The sequence below is a fragment of the Podarcis muralis genome, chromosome 7 (genome assembly GCF_964188315.1).
Source record: "Podarcis muralis chromosome 7, rPodMur119.hap1.1, whole genome shotgun sequence".
Lineage (NCBI taxonomy): Eukaryota > Metazoa > Chordata > Lepidosauria > Squamata > Lacertidae > Podarcis > Podarcis muralis.
The window spans coordinates 66,384,914-66,409,467 of NC_135661.1; the positions used below are offsets into that span (position 1 = coordinate 66,384,914).

At 46.1% G+C, this 24,554-nt stretch overlaps 1 protein-coding gene across 1 annotated transcript in view; it reads right to left on the reverse strand.

Moving 5' to 3' along the window:
* SLC9A1 (solute carrier family 9 member A1) overlaps positions 1-23,779 on the reverse strand; it is a 75,445-nt gene extending 51,666 nt beyond the window's left edge. Inside the window, exon 1 of the mRNA XM_077932479.1 lies at positions 22,403-23,779. Coding sequence (XP_077788605.1) covers positions 22,403-22,748 — 346 coding nt within the window. The 5' untranslated portion in view covers positions 22,749-23,779. The remainder of the gene's footprint in view (positions 1-22,402) is intronic.
* Between the last annotated feature and the right edge of the window lie 775 nt (positions 23,780-24,554).

The window sequence follows — 24,554 nt, forward strand, 5'->3', positions numbered from 1 at the left end:
CTGAGTTTTAACCACTTCAGACTGCAGTGGGTGTAGGTTTCCCCCTTCAAAAAGTGTTTGTTTGTGAATTGCCTTTTACATGCACCTGAAGGCCATTTACAAACACCATAAAACAGCTAAAAATAGTTTTTGAAATAATACAAAAAAAAACCCCAGCTGAAGCTAATATTTTAAACAAGTACAGTGGTACCTCAGGTTACAGACACTTCAGGTTACAGACTCTGCTAACCCAGAAATAGTACCTCAGGTTAAGGACTTTGCTTCAGGATGAGAACAGAAATCACGTGGTGGCAGCGGGAGGCCCCATTAGCTAAAGTGGTACCTCAGGTTAAGAACAGTTTCAGGTTAAGAATGAACCTCCAGAACAAATTAAGTTCTTAACCCGAGGTGCCACTGTACCCTCCCCAAAAGGAAAGTATAGATCAATTAAACAGGGCTTCCATATGTATTTAAAAAGTGCATATTCCCCACAGGTTACAAAATTGCAGAGAGGATGTTCTGCAGCCACATAGGCCATCTACTGGTTTGAAAACAGCTCAGCCGGTCATCATCTGGGCTCATCACAGAGACATGCGGTTTCCATTTAGTCAGCAGCAAGAGACGCAACTCAGTGGGGACGGTGGCAGAGAAAAGAAGCTGGCGACAGAGTACTGCAGGTGCAAAGGTGTGCTGCAGAGGAAGACGTCCAAGCCTTGCAGGAAAACTGAAGATAAAACTGCCTGCATTAAAACTGGAATCTCTCTCTCATAAAAGCCAAAGAGGCCCACTTCTTCTAGAGCACTTCTAAAGGCATGTATTGTCACCAATCTATTTTCCTCCCACACATTTTCTGCAATTTATAAAATGCTCCTCTCTCTTTTTTCATTGGGGAAAATTAACCAAAAGCGTAAAGCGGGAAAATTCACTCTGGTTAAAGAAAGCCTACTACAGAATGCCTGGGAAAGCATTTGGACCCCCAGACGTTGCTGCACTCCTGCTCCCACCAGCCCCAGGCAGCATGGCAAGAGGTCAGGGATGTTGGGATTTGGAGTCCAAAAACATTTGGAGAACTGCAGCTGAATAGACTGGTGCCCTCGAGACCCGTCCCCATCTCTGGAACTACAGCTTAATTAGACTGCAAGTTCCGATGGTGCTGTGAATTCTTAATACTCTTCTGCTGGCCAGCAAATTTCAAATTTCATTTGACTGTAACTTAAATGGGTGTTCTGTCATCGTAACAATAACGGCTGATTGATACGAAACACCATTGTTTTCAAGAGCCCAGCGCTTCCAAATTCAGATATGAAAGATAAGTATTCAGATACGGAGAAAAACAGCCCAAACTTCCATGTACCTTAGAGAAAATGAAACCACCACATGAAAACATTCCCCAACTATCTCCTCCTTTTGCTCTCATGGGGACCTTTTTTTTATACACACCACTCTGGAGCAGACAGATAAAGGCGGATGGAGGGGAAAGATAAGGATAGCCAACACACACACACACACAGACACACACACACACACACACACACACACAGATGAACATGTGGCACTGGCCACATGACTTGATGAGAGAAATATGTATTCCAGGGAGACAACCAGCACTTATGTCGCCTTGGCTCCTCATACTGGAGAAGAACTAGGCCTTTCTGAAAGAGAAGCAGGGCAGCCAAAGAATCTCCAGGGCCCAGAGGAAAGATGCTCTGTTTCCAACAATAGTTTCCTATTGCTGGCATAATAAGCAGTACCAGAAAGAAGGCGTGTGATGGAGCACTGGTGCAAGGGAGGGCAAACTCCCATTCTACCCACCCTAGCTGTTTGCCCCACCAATGACAAGGCAATATGGCCACACCATGCCCCTGGATCGGGGCTCCATTTCTACCAGACAAGGAAGCAAATGCTCACTTAGATAGGCTCTCGCCTTTCCTGACCACGTTTATTTATTTCAATTATTTATTTACCACTTTTATGCACCATTTTAATTTGGGGGTGGGGTGGGGTGAAATACCTTAAGCACTGTACAACATAAATGCAACAAATAATACCACTAAAACAAAACGTGGCTATAAAAGCCAGGAAAGCAGTAGTATAAACGCATATGATTTTATTTTATTTTAAAAATAGGAATTTGGGGGATTTATACAGATGAAAACAGAGTCTGACCTCATGGGCTAGGGAAAGCCTGGGAAGGAAAAAAAAGGTAATAATAAACAATACTGTAAAAGGTTATGTCTTTACAAGCCATGTTCCTGTCAGCCTGGCCAAATATTGTACTAGAAACATTCTCAGCCACAGGATGATATGTTGCTCTGATAATCAATAAATCATGCTTCGGAGATGCGGGTAAGCATCGAGACCAGAGGACTGCTGCTTCCAAAGGAAGGCTTCAGCCTGCCCCATCAAGCTTCAAGCCAGAGGTTATTCCACCAGCAGAACTGTTCGTGACTTAAGTATCTCAGCCTACTGGGTAACATGGGAAGAACTGGGAAAGTCATTTCCTGAGCTGCTCCTTGTGGGTTGCCAGAGAACAGCATATAAATTACTGGCACAACGAGGGTCGTTTCTCCCTCCTCCTTCACCTTTTCTGTAGAAAGGATTTATGGAAGAAAGAACTTGTATGGAACGCAACCAATTCCATCTTGTCCCAGCATGCTCCAGTACAGCACCTTCTTGCCAACCTTTCTGGGCCAGTGGGTGCATTTGGGATTCTGACGCGGGGCACCAGTCACAAAATGCACACTGTTGTGCGCAGTGTGTGGCACAGCACACCATGGCAGCCACATCAAAAAGACCAGAATAGAGGGCAAGACTACAAAAGGGTACGGGCATCCCTCTCACACACACGCCCTCCACCCCAATCAACTGGGGAAAAGGAGCCTGCATCGGCCACCATCATGCTTACACACAGAAAGAAGCTGTTAGCACCTTTCCTCCTGCTGCTCAGAACGCAGGGAAGGTAGGCATCTAGTGTTGTGAGAGAAAAGAGAAACTGTGGAGAGATGCTGCCAGTTGAAGCAGAGAATTCTGGGCTAGATTTGCCCTGGGACTGCAAACCTGAAGGGCCTCCGCCATCAGCTATGGGATCAAGGGCCATTGGGAGGAAGCTCTATCTGCACCCCAGGGTATGGTATGGGTGGAGAATAATCTGGCCCCATCCGCTGGCAGATGCAGGGAACTTGCTTTGCTCTTCCCTGCTTAGAAGACAACTTCTAAGAACTTTATATCAAGGAGCAGTCGAGTTTCCTTTTTCCCTCCTCCCTCCCACTCACTTTTCCTTCTGTGACATGTCATTTAGGCTGTAAGCCTGAAGGCAGGGGCTGTCTTGTTGTAAGCCATCCTGGGAGCCTTTTGCAGCCGGCTCATGAGTTAAAAGATGCTTTAAAGAATGTGACAAAAGAATCTGCCCTGTACCAAGTTGCTGCCAGAGGTCCCTGTGCTCTTCCTGGATGTTCTGCATGCAAAGCATGTTCATGTCTGTGCACATGCACACACATATTCACAACTTATGTGGCTCACATGCATTGCATTTACTTTGATATCTGCATCAGAGAGGAAACCGTAGCAGCAGATGCTCTCCTCACATCGGCCAACCTGACACCATCCGCCACGTAACACCAGCTATAATGCCATGGAACAGCTCTTCCCACTGGGGATTGCTAAAGCTTTATAAACCATTAAATATGAATACCCATTAAAGCCACAAGGAGAGGAAAAATTGCATCTTGAAAAACAGGACCATAACTAACCTGGAAATCAAGATTACATTATTACTTCTCATGACTTCCAACGCAGTTGGAAACTTGAGTTTTATTCTAATTCGTTTTTGTAAACCGCCCTGAACTATGGTTTATCACTTTAACATGTAAAGGCTGATTCACTCAAGATTTAAGGTAGCTCTAAAATTACAGCCAGCAACATATGGGTCATAGGCTCCAATCCAATATTTTCTTATTGGCAACACATAACAGCTAAAGGAGTAAGACAAGGGCAGGGAGCCTCTGACCCTTGAGATGTTGTTGAACTGCAACTCCCATCAGCCCCAGCAAGCATGGCCAATGGCCAAGGATGATGGGAATTGGTCCAACATCTGGAGGACCATAGGTTAGCCAACCTTGACCTAGGGGTTTCAGCTAAGTATAAATGGCAATTTTCGTTCCCACCACTGGCCATGCTGGCTGAGGCTTGCTGCTTTCAGTTACTGTGTTGTCCATGGTTGCGTATTGTTTTATTGTTAATTTCTGAGCCAACCTGGGAGTTGACCCAAATATTAAATGTCACTAAATAAATAAATACAGGGCTCGAAGCCAGAGTCTGAGAAGCATGTTTGCGTGTTACCAGCGCATCAAATGCAAAACCTCTATCTAAATACCAGGAAGTAAAATGGAGAAATTCACTCCGAAAGGGAGACTGATGCTACTGAAGCTGGTTCCCTGTTTGCACATGGAAACTATTAAGAAGTTTCTAGTCCTTATGGGCTTGGTGCAATGATATGGTTTGGTACCAAGCATCTGTGGGCCAACCCAGCAGTCATTCAGTTGCTTAGACAAAAAGGCTCACAAAATGCTTGTTGGAGAACTTCATTTGGTGTCTCTCTTCGGCTAAACATCTCTGCAAAGATGCTGGTACACGTGTGTTATATTATGAAGAAGCAGAGATTTGACAAGGTAGCACAAGATAAACAGCTTATAGCAGAGCAGTCGGGGGGGGGGGGGAGGCTTCGCTATCTATTACTGTACATCCAAGCCACTGAGTAGATAGATAAAGCCTTTCTGTTTCACTGAAGGGCAAATCAATCATCTTGACATTATTTAAATATTGCTGATAAATTGAATGATGACTCTGATATAAAAGAGCACTTAGCTTAGCCCCCAAGAAAGGATGTAGAATTATTCAGTGTGGCATCTTTTGTTATAATCATTTTTATCATGTGTTTATCATTTGCTTCTAGTTTATTGCATTTTTACTCTATTTTTTAAACTTTTTTTAGACTACCCAGATAATCATATATTGAAAGGTGGTATAAAATCTGATAAATATAACTGATATACTAAACCTGCAACCTCTCTTTTATCCATAGTAAGGTTTAGATAGTGAGTTCAGGTTTCACAAAAAGCCCTTCTGCCAGGCAGTTTCCACACAATTCAGATGCTCACTGCTTGGACACATGACACAGTGTTAGAAACTGAGATATGAAACCTAGGAGCTAAATAGCACCTTAAACCTAGGTTATGGGCGCAACGACAGAATGCCTAGGTGCACTTTTTTATAACCAGAATACAAAGCTGAAAATGAATGAACTGCAGCTAAAATATTATGCTCATTTTTCACATGGTCTAGTCCTTCCCATGGGACGCGGGTGGCGCTGTGGTCTGAACCACTGAGCCTAGGACTTGCTGATCGGAAGGTCGGCGGTTCGAATCCCTGCGACGGGGTGACCTCCTGTTGCTCAGTCCCAGCTTCTGCCAACTTAGCAGTTCGAAAGTATGCCAAAAAAAGTGCAAGTTGATAGATAGGTACCGCTCTGGTGAGAAGGTAAACGGCGTTTCTGTGCGCTGCTCTGATTTCGCCAGAAGGGGCTTAGTCATGCTGGCCACATGACTCGGAAAAACTATCTGCGGTAAACTATCGCCAGTAAAGCGAGATGAGCGCCAAAACCCCAGAGTCGTTTGCAACTGGACTTAACTGTCAGGGGTCCTTTTTAGTCCTTTCCCTTCCCACTCCTCTAATATTCTCAAGAGGGTCTCTTCAGTCTTCAAAGATTAGTTGGAAGTAGGGAGGCAGAAGAAGGTCCTCCTTTCCTTCCACCCTGCAGTTTTAATCAGAAATCTTAGGCCCAGTACTGCACCCAGAAGCTGCTCGTACTCATTAAATCCGCTGTCGCAAAATGCACCTAGAACAATGGGAGTTTCGAACACTGTGTGTATTTCACAATTCCAAGCAATGCAAAGGCAGACTATGGTAATGAGTGGAAAATGTAGTTCTCCAAAAACTTGGGACTTTAAAAAAGTTTCTGGTCCTTATGGCTTATGCAATTGTATGGTTTAAAGTGTACAGACCAAATGCCAGCGAAATCTCACCAGTCATACAGGTGGCAGAATAACGTTTCCAGTGGTTATTAGGGCTTGCTCCTAGTTTTTGCAGGATACTTATGCAAAATACATTATTTTGCAAATTTACCCTGGAAAATTTAACTTGTTGCATAGAATTTGATTTTTTTAAGCCACCAACTATAGGGAAGGGACGCGGGTGGTGCTGTGGGTTAAACCACAGAGCCTAGGACTTGCCGATCAGAAGGTTGGCGGTTCGAATCCCCACGACGGGGCGAGCTCCCGTTGCTCAGTCCCTGCTGCTGCCAACCTAGCAGTTCGAAAGCACGTCAAAGTGCAAGTAGATAAATAGGTACCGCTCCGGCGGGAAGGTAAACGGCTTTTCCATGTGCTGCCCTGGTTCGCCAGAAGCTGCTTAGTCCTGCTGGCCACATGACCTGGAAGCTGTACGCCAGCTCCCTCAGCCAATAAAACGAGATGAGCGCCGCAACCCCAGAGTCAGCCACGACTGGACCTAATAGTCAGGGGTCCCTTTACCTTTTTAACTATAGGGAACCATTCCCATTATCTTATTCAATGTCATTATTTGTTCAATAGCAAACATATGAGATTATCTTGCTGCACTTTTGCATTTTGTTTTTGGATTTAGAGCCAATGTTATAAGGGCCTTCTGTCTACAATAAACAAGAGAGGGAAGAAATCTCTTTCCCAGCTACAGTATTTACAATGCAAAGGTCTGGCACCTTGCTAAGCATGTATCTGCTCGCTGCTTGGTCCTGATGGGAATTGTCAGTTTTGATTTGGGCAAATTAAGCCTTGGGGATCAAAAGAATAAAAAGTGTTTACAAGGCTGGCTCCTGCAATTCATTCCTATTTACATTTCTTTTTTAAAGAAGTTTCTTCCCTTGGCGCATTCAAGCCATTCATGAAGAAGTCAGATGAGGAAAACATGCACAAAACTTTTTCCGCGGTGGTAAACTTTAACCAGCCGGTTGCCAATAAATCAGGTTCCAGAAAGTGAAAGAATTGAGGCATACATTCTCAAAAGGGGGGGGGGGGGAGACTTCCCTTGCTTTAAAATTGTATATGTCAATTTGTAGATGCAAAATACAGTGGTACCTCGGGTTAAGTACTTAATTCGTTCCGGAGGTCCGTACTTAACCTGAAACTGTTCTTAACCTGAAGACCACTTTAGCTAATGGGGCCTCCTGCTGCTGTCGCGCCGCCGGAGCACGATTTCTGTTCTCATCCTGAAGCAAAGTTCTTAACCCAAGGCACTATTTCTGGGTTAGCGGAGTCTGTAACCTGAAGCGCATGTAACCTGAAGCGTATGTAACCCGAGGTACCACTGTATAGAAACAATTGCTGTCATTTAAATAGAAATATAATCCATCTCATCATAGTAGGAAAGACTATGATCAAGGGAATGATACCCAGGAACTGATCCCCTGCGCTAGCTGTTGATGGGTTGTTTCAAGGCCCTTCCTGCTCTTGCTTTCAAATCTCTAAATACATTGGAAAAGGTCAACAGAGGTTATCTAGCTAATTTTCTAAACCTTCTCACATAATATTCCTAAAAATTAATCAGGATCCAGGGCAAACCAATCCATCTTGATCTCTCCACTTCAATTTCTTCAAATACCTGTTGTTTTTTACTGAGCAACATAATGTTCTCTGTTCTTTCCAATTCTTCATTCATTAGTGTCAAGGACTTGACACAGCCCATAAATTTAAGGTTTCCCATTGAGACATTCAATTTGCTTTCTTTTAATAACTGTTGATGCCTCTAAAATATATGATGATGCTGGATTCTCATATTATTTTGCAATGGGGACACTCCTGAATCAAGTGAAGACATGAGTGTCTGTTGTATAACCTGCCAATGAACACCTGAGGTTTCTGAAGCTATCAAGGATGCTTGTGCAATAGTTGGAATAAGTTTTCTTGTTGTTATTTTTGTTAAACTCAGCATCACCGTTGGTAGCTACTACCTTCAAACCATCCCACATAACTAGGTGGGGCTGGAATGATAATGTTACGTTTGGAATACAGCCAGGTAAGGAGACAAGCATTACTGACGGTTGGAGGAACAGAGACGTTTGGGGTGGGTGAGTTGAGGCGGAGACACAAAGTAGGCACAATTTGATTTGTGGGGGATTATATTGCAGTCCCATGGACTGCAAGATCAAACCTATCCATTCTTAAGGAAATCAGCCCTGAGTGCTCAATGGAAGGACAGATGCTGAAGCTGAGGCTCCAATACTTTGGTCACCTCATGAGAAGAGAAGACTCCCTGTAAAAGACCCTGATGTTGGGAAAGATGGAGGGCACAAGGAGAAGGGTACGACAGAGGACGAGATGGTTGGATAGTGTTTTCGAAGCTACCAGCATGAGTTTGACCAAAGTGTGGGAGGCAGTGGAAGACAGGAGTGCCTGGCGTGCTCTGGTCCATGGGGTCACGAAGAGTCGGACATGACTAAACAACAACATCTTGATGTAGCATTCCTGACCTCTCAACCATGGTTAGAGTGGCAGCTTCGCCAGAGGGTGGCTTACACACTCCATTCCCTTTTCATAGGCAGCCACGGTTATGGCTTTACATCTCTACAACTGATCACTTTAACCATGGTTAACTCTAGCCAGGGTCTGCATTGCCCACAGGGACACCTGCCTGGCTCTCATACTGATTTAGGGGAATCTGGCTGATTGAGTATGTCTTTTTCATAGTTCAGTAAGGAGGGTGCATTCGTATTATGAAGCATCTATTCCACAGCAGTATTTTGTGCATCTGTAAAAGCTCAATAATAATTAAACATTTGCCCACCCCCCAAAAAGAGCAAGATTTGCAAACCACCTTTTGACCCTCACATTAACTGTTAAGATTCTGAGGTAAAGCTAACCACGGTTAGTGTAAACAGGGATGAAGCAGCTTAATTAGCTCCTCTTGGTTTTCTGACTTAAATTTGGCTTCAAAAAAATTAATGCCTTTGAACAAGTGACATCACTGACATAAACCTCCAGTGTGGCAAAACTCTCTCTCACTCCGGCACTGTCTAACCTCAAGAGGAACATCTGAGCAAGCCGTTATACTAATTATTAAAGCATACCCAACTTAGAATCAGTCCGTGGTATTCATGAAGCACGGCATATTGAGAGCCTTCAAGATCTCATAAGGGTGTAATCATGTGCAGTTAGGCTGCTTAAGTCTCATATACAAAGTATTATTATTAAGCCACTCCATGAGATATTACCATACTTGAGACAGTAATTATGATCTAAAAATGGGTTCAGGCTCCCTCACTCAGTATTTTATTAGGGTGAGCTTCTCACTATTCCAGAGAGAAAAGGAAATATGCCTGCATTTTAAGACACCGAAATGCTATCAATACATGTGATTTCACACTAAGAAATGAAGTTTTATTATAAATATAAATTTAATTCAGTGCTCCAGCCCTACACGCCTCAAGCATAATTAACTTACGGAACCCGCTGCCACAAGATGGCCCCTTACTCAGATGGATTTGAAAGGGGATTAAGCAAATTTTTGACAGCCAGTCATGGCTATATATCCAGCATGCAACTCTATAGCACTTGTCCTGGCTAGAAACAGTTATCGCCTTCACACCAAGCGTATGGGTTTCCCCCAAGGGTATGTGACTGGCCTGTTTGAAAGCAGGTGCTGGAGCAGATGGAGCTTTTTGTCTGGTGGTACCCAAGAGAGCTGGACCACGGATTAACCAAGGATCCAGGAAGGCCTTGTTGCTCAAACAAGGCACAAGCCCCTTTATTCTCCATCCTGCAGAGAAGGAGCCAGTGGCCAGTCTGGGGGGTAAGAGTGAGCCCAGGGGCTGAAGGTACTTCACTGAGAAGGCTGCCACTGATATGGTCACCATACAAGCTTGAGTAGTTCACCACATGGGAGAGGTGCACGTGGATCCAGCAGTTCGCCAACCCAATCAGCACCGTCCAGAAAGAAGTGCGGTGATTTGGTGGAAAAGAGCGCCATGATCAGTCATTCCAGCAGCCGTGCTATTCATACACACAATGCCAACAACCAAAGCAGTGTGGGAATCACTGCATGCCCCCAAGACTCTGATGCTATCGTTTATTTTGCATGCATATGCCAAGGAAAGAGTGCCTCTGGTTACTTTGATAGTACTGGGGCATCACCCAACTAACATGTTCCATCAGCGCAAGGATTTATGCTTGCGCAAGGCAACTCCCTGCTCCTTTCCTTGCACACGGACTCTCCACATCTGCTCTGGAAGGCTGGCAGGGGAACCCCAGGACAGTTTTAGGGAGGGCACAGGGGAAAGAGGGAGGAGTCCTGTTGGAAAAGCCTGAAGCTTTGCACTGTCAGAACAAATGATTTAGTACGACACTGGATACAACCTACTATTTTGTCAGTGCTGTATGTCCTTTAAACCGAAAGTTAGCCTTCATCTCACACTCATATGGAATGCAGAAATGCTTGATCTGGGTATTAAGAGCCAAACTACATGTTATGGGCAGGTAAATATTGCTTTTTTTAAAAAAGAATACCATGGAAAGTTCAGTGTTTTGTTTTTAAAGCAGAAAGCAGTTACTTGTGGGTGTAAAATCAGAAGCAGGGGGAGGAGAGTTGAAGGGGGGCACTTAGCACCTGGTCATTTTTCCTCTCAAAAACACCTCCAGAAAGCTTTTCCTTTCCTCTACTCCTGAGAATAGGGACATACATGGAGCCACCTTAAGGTCCGGGCAATTTTGAAAGGAAAATTCCACAAGGGTACAACTAAAACTCCCTTCCCCAGTCACTTTTCCTCTGCTTCGAATGCAGTCTTGAGTTGTTGCTTTTGGTTTTTTATTTCTTTAAGTCAGGGGGAACTTGCACAGAACTTCATTTAATACATACGGTAGTTTTGCCTAAGCAACTAACATATTTTGGGTCCAACATCTTTATTATTTATTTATATTAAATTTGTGTTCCGTCCTTCATTCGAAGATCTCAGGGCAGTTCACAAGATTAAAAACAAACAAACAAACCTCATTTCAGAGATTTTAGAGGGTATATAAGAAAATTTTAGTTTAAAAATTGCTGGGAAAGGAGTGTATGCTGCGGTTAACTGTTAAGAAATTTAGCTTTCAGTGCTTTGGACTTAAAGTCTTGCGACTATAGGGGGGGAAACCACTAACAACAATTTTTAAGCATCAACAAAAATGGAGGGATCCTTCCATTATATGAGGTAACCCAATGGACTCTGTCCCACTCCTCTATGCCTTTGCTATACAGTAAACCCATGACTTAAACAGCGGTTTTGTTCCAGGGATCACACCTAAAGCTAAAAACATGTACGGTCAAAACACACTGGGTTCAATGGCAGGTGGACCTTGCCCAAGTCATTTTCACAAGAACACTGGCCCCTTTTTTATTTCAGCAAAGCTGAATGTGCACAAGTTAAATGCGTGCAAGTTGCAGGCTTACTCTCCTTTATATAAATCTGGAAAACTAAAGGACCTGAAGTTGTGCATATGAGTGATTTTTACATTATTTTCATCATCATAAATTAGCAGTTAACAACGTTAAATTGCAGGACAGGCCTGGATGCAAAGAATTATGATGGGAAAGGAAATAACCACTTGTGCTATTCTGCAAATGCTTAGGAGTTCAACACAGGGCTGAAAAAGGCAGGGGTGTTCTAGTCCAGCACTTCTCCAGCTTTTAACTGTGCAAGAGGTTGTACCGGCAGATTCTCATCTTTGAATTTACTTCCATTTTCTTGCACAATGCTCTGCTGTGAGGTGCAAAACAGCCATTCCATGTGCAGCAGAGCACCCACTAGATCCAGTCCACAAAAGACATTAGCTGGTTACCTTTGCATATTAGTTCCCACACACGAATGTGTTACTATCCTGCCTCCCAACACACACCTACACTAGCCATTTTTTGTACACCAGAGGTCTGAAAGTGGAAGGGAGGAAGCAATAAAAAGCTGAACTACTCTTCCAGATTATAGGAACTCCCCCTCCCTGGTCACTTGGAGGGAAATTCTAGCTCCCCAGAGGCGAGGGGTAATTTACATGCCTAGTGGAAATATCTGTTATAGTGCTACGGCTGTTAAGAAAATTCAGGGGAAGCAGCAGCAAAGCACACTAAGAGGGCTGGAAACAAAAATCAACGGTGTTCATTGGTTAAGAAACATAAGATGACCAAGCGTATTTGGGGAGGTAAAAGATGAAGGTTCACTTCCAGGGTGAATGTTACTCCGGGGTTCAAATGTGTTGAGCGTATATCTCAAGAGAGCAAACGTTGCAGTAGAAAAGCCAGGATGTCATTGCAGGAAGCCGCCCAACAGAGCAGATGACATTTCTGCAACGCAACCACCCCACGTTACAAAAATAGCACATTGTGTAAACGGACCCATGTGAGGCTTGTCGTGGATGAGGTATATCTAATAAGCTCCTTGATAGCACGTGGCTAAACCCATCACACAGCGGTCAGACAGTCTATCCAAGTGCACACAATCTGCAAGCAGTTCACTTTTTCAATCATCATAATTAATACGGAAAGGCTTAAAGCCAAGATCGTTTGGCAGCCAACCTTGCTTGCCTAAATTATAGAGCTACATTCTCCCCCCACCCTGTCCCCAAAGCACTGGCTGGAGTTAGGTGGCAATTAAGAGCCAGGTCAATGAAGCCGGTGGCTGCACACCAACCCAATCAGCCAGTCCTGACCTAGACAGATTGCAAAACCCAAGGGTTGCAAACAGAAAACCGGGGGGGGGGGGGCACCCTCTGCAATGACTCAGTCATTACAGCAGTCCCAGCTAAGAAGAAGAGCTGCATCAGCTGCTGATCTTACATCACACACAGCTTAGCAGAGGGGGGTGGAAGAAGAGAAAGTCAGGAGTGGAAGAAAGTGTACCCAGAGGCTGCATTATGTTAAAGACACCTCACAGCTTACAGTAATAAAATGTTAAGGGCATCTACGCCAGCCTTTGCCGGCCAGGGGCCTTCCAGAAGTGTTGGACTACAACTCCCATCAGCCCCAGCCAGCATGGCCATGCCCCTAAGGTGCAGTCATGGCAGAGCAAGCCATGAAACTCAGGTAAATACCAAAAGCAGCCATTTAATAGTTTGCGCATTAACACAAGACACACATGCACGGTGGGCGGGGGGAACACACTCAGACAAAGGCCTTTGAGACAAGCCAGTGCCTAAAAGTATAAAGTACCCTTACTTGTCAGTAGACAGGGCCTTTCTTTCCTTTTCAAAAGACTATTTACTAGGAATTTGGGTTTGAAGGGTCCTGGCAGCCCTAGCCTGGCCAAGCCAAAGTCTAGCTTCGCTTCAAAGCTTGGGGATGGGAGTGCGAGGCCAAGGCCTCCACCTCCAGTATCTATTTAAAGCAGTGTCACACCACTTTAAACAGCCATGGCTTCCCCCTGCAAAGAATTATGGGAACTGTAGTCTGTTAAGGGTGCTGAGAGTTGTTAGGAGACGGCTGTTCATTTCACAGATCTACAATTTCCAGTGTTCCCTGCGAAGGAGGATTGACAGCTAAACTGCTCTGGGAACTGTAGGTCTGTGAGGGGAAAAGCAGCCAGCACCATCAACAAACTACATTCTCCATACATTTACATTCATTGCTCTGCCCCCTTTGACTTATTGCTGCACCCACAGCACTGGCATGTAGCTCCTAGAAGAAAAAGCGGCCCTCAGGTTGGAAATGGGTTGCCACCCCAGCCTTAAAAAGTCACGCTTCTCCAGCTTGCCATCTCCAAAGAATTATTTCCACACTGGATTTTTTCCTCAGGAATCCTTCTGCACTGCTAAAGATCTCTGGGGCACGATCCAGGATTTACATAGGGAGCAGGCAAAGCACAACTAAAAGGGAACAAAATATTTTGACAAGGTGATGGTGGGGGTATCCCACTCAGCCAGAAGAATATAAAGACGCTTGACAGAAGGTCCAACACCAGTCATGAACATTCATCACCCAAGATCCTTTGCGCCTGATACTTGGACTCTTGACAAAATGTCAAGGAACAGATGGCTTGCGCCTTGCGACTGTCATCACAGATCCAGAACCCGGTGATAATTAAATCCGTCTCCAGAAGAAGGATGCTTGGCCTAGCTCACTAAAGATCAACCACAATTTTAGCTGGAACCCACAACCAGGGATGAAGAACTTGCAGTGTGCTAGATATCACAGGTTGTGCTAGGGGTGATGGGATTTGTAGTCCAAAACATATGGGAGGGCACCAGGCAGTGGCTGCTGGTGCCCATTGAGGCTGGTGGGATGGAAGGCCGGGAGAACTAACAGCAGGTGGGGTCAAAGCCAATGACAGACAGAATCAGAACCAATTATAATTTTGTTCTGATCCACTTCCCTGCAGAGTTCTACAAGGGCAACACTGAGGCTAAGGAGAAGGAAGCTAACTGGTTTTAAGTAAGATGGAAGGTGGGGCTGTGCCCCAAGGAGCTTGGTGGGGCTGTGCCCCTTTGACCCTGTTGCACCAACATCTGCAGGCACCAAACTGACATGTATTTAGCATGTATTTCTAATGGGGTTTTCCATTCAATTTTTTATGTTTAAAATAAAAAAGACTTCTCCATATTCAGATAATGCAGAATTTGCACAAATGTTGCCAGAGAGCAGACTGAAAAGCAGGGGGGAGGAGTTTTAGTCTGGATCAGGATGTAGCTGGGTTCCAGGATCACTATGTAACTGGTTTTAGAACATATAGTTAATAGTTCTCTACATTAATGGCAACACAAGTGCAATTTTAGTGTTAAAGAGAGGACAGTCAGCCAAATAAATTAATGAGGGGCCAAGTGATGGCTGGAAACAGGGACGGTGTATTACTTTCCCCCAATAAAGAGGTACAAACTTTTCCATGATTTAACGATACATCCATTTTTCACCTGGGGATAATACATAATCAGAATGTTAAATGGGAACGAAGGGTAACAAAAAAAAAAACCCTTGTGCAGAACAGACTGTATCCCTTTTTTATAACACTTTTGGCAGGAGGCTGCAGTAAAAGCTGCAGCCTAGAAGGCCGTTTAGGTCACTACAGAGCAAAGCAATTGGAATGAATGCATTTTGGAACAACACATCTAGTTTGGCCACAGAGTGCTGTCATACTTCAGGGGCAGCCTACAACTCCCAACAGCACTGAGCTGTTGAGCTATCAGCTGGCTGAGGCTGAAAGTGGTTGTAGTCCAATAACATCCAGGGGACAGTGTGTTGGCTACCCCCACCATCCTTTCTAAAGCGTGCCCACATACCGTCAGGTTTTCATTTTAAGCATCATTACACACCCTCAGGATTTGGGATAGCAGCATGCTTTTAAAAAGAAGAAAGCTTAGTGAGCATAATTCTTGCCTTACCAATGCCCCATCATGTAAGCAAACAAGTTTGCTTGGTACATTAACACACGAGCCCCCTACAAGAGCAACAAGTGGGGCAGACAATCAGATAAAAGTGCATGGCAAGCAGCACAAGACAGAACCACAGAGGCAGACAAGTATCCTGTTATTTCCATCTCATCTGCAATTGTCTGTCTCGGTACTACAATGAGATGTAGGAGTGGTGCCAATTAAACACCCAGATCATCAGACAAAGAGGTGGATGTGCTGGAAAATGTAGCTCAAGCCCCCTTTCTTCTCCCACATCATTAAAAGTGGAGGTGCATCAGTCCAGCAACCAATTTAAGCAAGCCACACTTATCTGGGAGACACACAGATTTCAGAACTAAATTGTTAGGCTCAACACTGCAATCGAGAGTTATGGGCTAAGGTTGCAAAACACTCCCGGGTAATTATCCTGCCCATGTTGGTCTGACCTTACATTAGATGTCTGGAAACTGGCTGGAACAGAAGCAGCTATTAGAGAGGTGTCTGCATTAGGGAAGGAGAAGAAGTTGGTCCAGTCCATATTTTAAATGAACCAACCACCCAGACTAATACACTGATGGGAGAATTCAAACTTTGCACTTTTTCAACCAAAATTAGGAAGGCCACAGATTCCCCATTCTTGCTCTAGGGCAGGCTTCAACAGCTCAGGGACTCCCCCAGGGAAAGAGGCCTGGTGTCAGGTACAGATGTGTCCTCCTAAAGTATCTTAAGTTGCATCAGTATGAACAAAGGCAACGTATTATAAGATATTTCTGACCACGTTCTGCACCTGCCACACAGAGCCACTATGGGACAGTGGAAAGCATGTCAGGCTAACTGGGGAGAACCAAGTTCAGACCCCTGGTCAGTCATGGAGCTCTCACTGAATGAAGTTTCTTCAGGGAGACTGGCCTACCTCTCAGGGTTGCTGTGGGGATGAAATGGAAAGGGGGGAAAGACCCATGTACATAGCATTGATCTCCTTAGAGGAACAGCCAGATATACATGAAATGAATAAGTATGGTCCTTTAAGCACTTTTTGTAAAATTTAAGGCAGCTGTTTTATTCTTTTTCAGCACCTACAGTATAAAATAGCCTTCCCCAACCTGGTGCCCTCTAGAAAATGTTAAGGAGTACAATTCTCATCAGCCCTGACTACTGACCCAGCTGGCTGGGGCCGATGTGAGTTGAGATAGTCCAACAGCACCTGGAGGGCACCAGCTTGGGGAAGGCTGATATGAAACATAGAGTAACAGAAAGGAACAGAGACTTGCCTGAAGGTTCACTGTCTGAAACAGGCATGTAAGGAAAAAGGGGTAGGGAAGGCAATGGATGAGATACCGTGAATCAAAACAACTCCATGAATTAGAGAAGGTTGCATGAAGTCAGAGGTGATGCTTCCAAAGTCATGGAAAAGCCTCTGGATGAAAAAAACCACACATTCCGGGGACAATATACTATTGCAAAAGAAAGATGGTGTCCTGTAGGGGCTGGGCGGGGCAGGAACTGGTCCACTAGCTAGATCTACTCTGCCAGCCCTGCCCTACCTAGTGCTCTGCACATGTTCTACACTATAACTATTGGGTGGTCCTGGTCTCCTTTGGCAGGAAGTGCAAGATATCAATGTAATAAATAAATAAATTCCCATCGGCCCTGAAGCCACTGGCCTGCTGAAGGCATACTTGGCTGTCTCCCTTAGTAAGGATCCTCATTTGTCATACTGATCTGTAATCCCTCTGTAGAAACATGTACGCAGGATGGGTTTCTGCAAAGCTAGCTGTTTAGTAGAGAAGGGAGCTTTTAGCTTTTAACTGCTTGCAAATAAAGATGAAAACTGTCAGTTATTAGTAGTATTAACATTATCATTAATTAAATTTGTATGCTGCCCTTCATCCAAAAGTCACAGGGCAGTTCACAACATAACAATACAAAATACAAAACCCAAACAAGCCAATAACTGCCCTCCCACAAATACATTTAAAAGAACATAGAATGTTAATCAGCCCAAAGTCTGGCGAAAAAGAAAAGGTTTTGCCTGACGCCTAAAGATATGTAATGAAGGTGGCAGGTGAGCTTCCCTTGGGACAGCTTTTCACAAACTGGGAGCCACCACAGAAAAGGCCCGTTCTCATGTTGCCACCCTCCGGACCTCTCGCAGAGGAGGCACACGAAGAAGGGCCTCGGGTAACAATTGCAAGGTCCAGATCAGTTCATAAAAAGAAGAGGTAGTCCTTGAGGTACTGTGATCCCGAGCTATTTAAAGGAGCCTGTGGCCCCTCAGATGCTTCTGAACTACATCTCCCATCACCCCCAACCACTGGCCACCCTGGCTAAAGCTGTTGGGAGTTGGAGTTCAACAACATCTGGAGGGCCACGGGTTGTACTGCCCTCTCTTGTGCCTTGAGATTTGTGCATTCATTATATTACAGAACTCTAAGCTGCATAACAACATGTCATATCGCAGTGAGAAGGGAGTGTTCAATACTTCTAGGAAATGAGGCTGGGATTTCCACCCAATGATGTAACTTCTGCTGACACATTTTTCACATTTGTGGCATTCCAATTTAATATAAATTTCCATGGAATACTTGCATTTAAGCACCAGGAAGAAACATCCTTCTTCTCCCAGACCTTTGACTAATTAAACAATCAACGGCCTTTTAAACTGTGTAGGGGGAAATTGTTACTATGTTATGTATTTTTGTGTTTATATATTCTAAATCTAAACAGCCCTGTGATCCTCAGATGAAGAGTGGTATAGAAATTTAAAATAGAAGAAGAAGAAGAAGAAGAAGAAGAAGACTGAAGAGTGAAAAAAGATTCTTAAATAGAACCTATTTCCATTAAAATAGTGTATGAAAATGTAACAAATAGTTCAAAAGTAACAAACAATTCTTAAACAGTAAAGATGGGAAACCTGATGGTTTCCAGATGTTGTGAGACGAAAACTCCCATCATCCTGGAGCATGGAGCATGCTGTCTGAGGCTGATGGGAATTGAAGTCCAGCAACATCTGGAGGTCAGCAGGCTCCTCATTCCTCATTCCTCATCTAGCGTATGTATCTTCATGCAGATTCAGACTTCCTGGCAGCTTTCTCCTTGCACTATCTTTGCTTCCTGTAAGCATAAAGTCCAGTCATTTAGAACTTGAGTCTTAGACCATCCACAAAACACAGGAAGTGGCCGGCCACATCCACATAGGCTTGCACATGGGTACTTGCTTGACCAGCATTCCCACCTCGTCCTTCCGTCCTCCACAAGCTTCTGCATTGTGCTTCCGTTTCCTTGTGCATTACCTGCCAAGTCAGTGAGATGCCTGACAATATGCATTAGTGAAAAAACTGCAGGGGAAATGTTCCATAAGTCATGTACAGGAAACAGCATACCCAGAGGAAGCCACCTACTTGTTGGGGAGGACTCTGAAGAGGAGGAGGAGGAAGGAAGAAGAGGCCATGGATCAGAGCCCTCCTGCTCAAGCCCCCAACTTTGAGCCAGGCGCCTCCGTTCAGACTCTCCCTCTGAAAGCCACACAGGGCTTCTCCTTCCTTGGCTCAAGATGAGAAGACAGGGCCATCCAATGCCGGAGAGGCCACTTCTCCACCGGATGAGTGGGGAGAGAGCTGCACATCACAGATTGAGCTCTCAGGGGAGGAGGAAAGGGGAAGGGACAGGAGCAGACCCAGGTCCTTCCAAGAGACAGGAGTTCCCCACGTCAGGCCAGGAGTTCACAGTGGGGCAGGCAATGTGCACAAGTTAGCTGGACTTTCCCTGCTTCTGTTTAAAACTGATGGGTAGGCAGGGCCAACTGTAGATAGCTTCCCTATGCAGTCTCCATTTGCAGGTACTGATCCTGGAACTCAGATCCCTGGCCTTGTCCCTGAGCTGCATTTAAGGAACCTTGCAGCCCTTCTCCTAAGTTGGTTTGATCCTTGCCACATCTCTGGGGCCTAAGAGTGTCTGGACCAAGTCCTCCTCTTCTCTTGCTGCAGGGTTTGCACTGTCTTGTCTGCTGGCGTAAAGCTTGGCTTCTTTACATAAAGGAAAGGGCACTTGTGATGATCAGCACTGCTTTGCAGGCTTCCTATATGCATCTAGCTGGTCAGGGTGAGAACAGGATGCTGGACCAGATGAGCCTCTGGCCTGATCCAGCAGGGCTCTTCTCATGTGCTAGGTCAGGGGAAGCAACACAATCATCACTACTCAACTTTTCACCTGCAGGTACTTTGTGAACTGCATACGTCTCAGCCAAAAGCACCTGTCTCCTTTTCAGTACTTACATTTTATCATCGAACAGCCTAACCTAAATCAAGGCATTCGGATGTATGAGATCCCAGGCTATGTTAAGAGAGCCAGTCCTGACACTGGTACCCAATTTCCCAAGAGGCAAACATGCAACTCCATGACCCTACTTCTTCATGCAAGTTTTTAACATTAACAAGGGGGCAGATAATAGCACAAAGGAACAGATCGTGAAAGCAAGCACATCTCTCTCCATCCCTTTCCCTATCACTTCCTCAGTGAAACAGAGGTAATCTCTGCTACAGTCTGGGATGGAGCATAGAAGTCATCCCAGCTTGGAGGAGAGCCGGTGTGACCTCTATTCAGAAGGCAGCTTTAGAGCCTGTGATACAGGCGTCTTTCACATGCAGAGATAAGTCATAGTTAATGGCTTATTGGGATCAAGCAGCATGATCACTCCCACTTCACTCCTCCCAAGGCGTGAGCATGAGCAACAAGCCATGAAGTGTTAGCTTCTCATTAGGTCTGAACCTGGGAACAAACCACAATAATTTGTCCTTGGCCTGCTGATCAGTTCAGCCAGGAGACACAAACCGTGATCCTGGTTTGCATATAATGAGACGAGGCTTTGAGGCTTGCTGCTTATGCCAGGGAACGCGCTAAGCAGGAGCGATCAGGCAGCGTGCACTAGCAAACCTCTCGACCCTGAAAAGCTATTAACTGCAGCAAAGTGTTACATGTAAATTGAGCCACACATGCGGGATGGGGAGGCTTGGGCCAGGGGGCAAAATGCAAAGATCCAGACCTCTCTGTTTGGCTCTGTCACTGGCATGAGGCCCCCAGAAAGTTGCCCAGAAGAGAATGTAGCCCTCAGGCAGAAAAATACTCCCTGCTGCTTCTATAAATGGGGGCAGGGCTGCACAATTGTGGAAAAAATCCTTTTCTGCATCCATTTAGGATACTACTTGCTAAGTTAGTCCCTGACTCTAGGAAGGTCAGCCTTGGCTTCAGAAGAAAAAAGAAGGAAGGCGTAACAGAAAGCTGTCTTTGTGTATGATCTCTTTCACCTGGAGTTTCCAAGAGCACTGTCGAGCATCAAGCAGAGGGGGTGGACCAGATGGCCTACAAACCCACTTCCAATATTTGAGCAACTTCACCTTTGTCCACAGATTGTCTTCAGGGACTTGGATCTACCATGAACACAATCATTGTTACTGTCTTCAATGCAACATAGGAATACAAGAAAGCTACCTTATGCAAAATAAGATCATTGGTCCATCTAGCCGAAAAACATCTACACTGACCAGCAGCAGCTCCACAGAGTTTCAGGCAGGGAGTTCCTCCCAGCCCTACCTGGAGATGCCAGGGATCTCTTAGAGCATCCACTTTGAATGCAGAAGGTTCCAAAACTGAGCTACAGACCTTCCACAGTAAAGTTAACCATTCAAACCCTTTGGAAAGGCTTTTCGCTGAAAACCCAGGACCAAGGAACCTGTTCATTTTTAATCAGCATTTGAAATTTGCCAGGTACCAGGTACATTTTGCACTAGAGACTAAGTGAATATGCCCAGGCACCTGACATCTCCACCATCTGGAGGTGCATGCCTGGGGGATCCTTGGATCTTGCCTGTTTTCACACATTAACAACACATCCTGTAGAATTCTGTGATATTTTATCTGCAGTCAGAACAAATTTCAGGAACCAAAAAGTCAAATTGAAAAATATGACATTCGAGCTGTCTGGCCCCAAAATGGCAACAAGACATTCTGTTTCGGCGATTGTAACCCCAGTTTAAGGAGCCATTTGGCACCCAGCTTAGGTATATATCTGAGTTTCTAACACTGCTTATATTGCATGTGACTACATTGGGCCAGATAATACATAGCACATACCACAAGGGAGTTTTATCCTGAAGGAGAACATGGGAACTTCCCTTCTTTAGTCTGCGGACGTGACCCTGCAGAGTATCAGACGCTTCGCTCCTAAGCAAGCATCACATGTGAACATGTGTCATGTGCATAAAGAGCTTCACAAGAGAAGTACACCACTCCACAAACAACTAAGCATTCTGCCTGGCCTCTGGTTAAGTCACATAAGTGTCTCAGGACGGCCTAAACAGTATGAAGGGAGTAGCAGCTTCAGGGAAATGCAGCCCTGCAATGCTTCAGATGAGTGGTACCCATCAGGGCAAGCCTTGGGGGAAGAAGTCATGGGTCCCATTCAGAAGAATGAGCAGGAGGGTCCCTAAGCCCAGCGAGACTGACCTACCACCTTCTGCAGTGAATGAAGCAAGAAACATTACCACCTAGGAAGAGAAGTCCACACCCACCCAGCAAGATCTTAAATTGAAAATCTAAAATCACCTGGCCAGGGGCGGATCTACTATGAAACTAATGAAGCTTAAGCTTCAGGGCCCCCGATTCCCACAGGGATCCCAGAAACGGCTTTAGTCCACATTGCTTTAAAAGCATGACTCGAATTGATTAATTCGTTGCTATATATATTTCAACAATCCCAAAGTTTGAGAGTCAGCAGAACAGATGTTGTAAACAACCGCACTGAAGAAAGTAAACAGTGGTTGCCCAGACCCTGTCGCTGGTTGTGAAGGGGGCCTCATAACAGTTGAAGCTTCAAGGCCTCCAAAATGTAGGTCCACCACTGCACCTGGCAGTACTGGTTCTGCAAAAAATACAAAATGCAGACCCATCATCATACACAAACACACACCAACCAACCAACCAGACACATTACATACCCAGTTTCATGAGGCAGGCGAGCAGGATCCATAGCGCAATCTCGAAGGGGATCCTTACATGCTTGTAGTCGATGCCCAGGACAGGAAACGCCTTCTGGTGCGTGTGTTTTCCGGGGGCCGAAGTGTTCTTGGGGTGCTTGGACTCAGGGTGGCTGTCTAGGGACACCGGCGGTGCAGTGGTGATGCTCTCGACCGCCGCTTTCAGCTCCGGGGAGTAAACTTGCTGAGTGACCCCGGGGTTCACGCTGCCGGTGCTGCCCGGCAGCAGCACCAGGAGGGCCGCTGCGCAGAACAGGAAGGGCAAAGCCCGGCAAGAGCAAGGAGCCCCCAGGAACCTCGCCCCCATTGGGCCTCCGGATCTCTCCCACTCCAAACGAAAAAGATAAAATGAAACGCACCCAGGAGGAGCTGCTGGCCTTAGCAGGCGGCCGCCGTGGCTTCTTTGAAGGAAGGGGGAAAATGTCAGAGGACACAACTTCCAGGGAGATGCTTCATTGGAGGAGGAAGAGGAGGAAGCGGGAGCCCGAGAAATAAAACGAGGCCACCGAAGGATCCCGCGTCCAGATGGAAAACCTAAACGGAGACTGGTGTGGTAAAGCTCTCATAATAAGGTCAGGGGGCGCTTTCCTTCAGCTGCGTTCTTCTCCTGTTAGGGATGGACGAGGGTGGGGTGGGAGAGAGAAAGAGCCTGCGGCTTTTCGGGGCGGCGGGGAAGAGTCCCAAAAATCTTGCTCCTGCGCCTGGGGTGCCCTCTAGGAAAGAGAGGCAAGGTCTGAGAGCGAGGAAGGAGCAGGCAGCGGCCGACAGCAAGAGCCCCCCGCCCGAGGGGAAAACGGGACCAGGTGCCCAGGCGAGAGGCAGCAGAAGGAAGAGGGCGGCGGCGGTAGCTGCAAGCACGGACCCGGACCAGGAGGCAGCCGGGAGCGCGAGAGGGAGCGCAGCCGCAGCCGGAGGGCGAGGAGGAACCTCTGGCGCTGGGAAGCCGGCGGGCGGGCGGGCAGGCAGGCAGGCCGGGCGGCTGCGGCGGGGCAGAGGATCCGCCGGTGGGAGCTGGGAAGGAGGAGGAAGCGGTGCGTGTTCCGGCTCCTCGTGTACTGCAGCGCGGCAGCTCCGCCCGGCCCGGCTCCTCCTTCCCCGGCGCGCGCTCAGCTCGCGCTCTGCTGCTCTCCCGCCGTCTCTTCCAGCTCAGCCAGCGCCGAGACAAGGACACGGGGAAGGAGGAAGACGAGGAGGCGGGGCCTCGGCACCCACGGCAGCCTCCTCCGGGCGGGAGCCGCACTACACGGCGGGGAGCCCACCTCCTGGGGCGGAAGGAGAGGCGGGCGAGAGCAGGGCGCCTCAGCCCGGGAGAGGCTTCGCGCGGCCTCGGGCGAGCTCCTCCTCCTCTCCTGCCTCCCTTCCCGCCTTCCCTAGAAGAGGAAGAGCTGGCCGGTCGATAGGAAGCTCCTTGCAGGCAGAGACTCGTCTCCCGGTCTCCTCATGCGCAAGGGCGTCGTACGAATAACAATGCGTGGTGGCGTTACGCTCCCGGCGTCTCTCCAGGAAAAGAGAGCCGACAAAAAAGTGGCTGAGGGCATTTTTCTGAAGAGTGGCTACAGTTGCATCAAGAGCATAGTAAATAAAACCCGTTCGATGGCAAAAATGGTTCAGGGATAAGGATATGCAGAATATCCCAAGGAGGAGACCTTGCTACGATATCGTTAAAATAGCACAGGTGCACACTGCATTTTAAAAATAGCAGCAGCAGCAAACGGACATATGAAAAAACCGCAAGGCAGCCAGAATAAAACCAGTCATAAAAAGCCAGATAGTATAAACTGGTTTTTCAAAGCCAGCCTAAAAATGGCAGGGGAGAGGTTTGATAGATATCTACAAGGAAAGAGTTCCACATTTGCAATGCGACACCAAGAGGGTCCTGTTCTGGTACTTATTGGTTCTGATCTTAACTCATGGAAAGTCAGAAGAAAGGTTTTCTGATGCTGATGATAGGTTTGTGAGGGCAAGCCTCAAATTACCTGGCTTTAGGCTATTTAGAGCTTTAAGATCCCATCTGCACTATGCTTTTAAAGCCACATACGACATTAAACAATAAACAGAGTGGTTTAACTGTTCAAAGAGGTAGGATATTGCTTTAAATGTATAATACAATGGG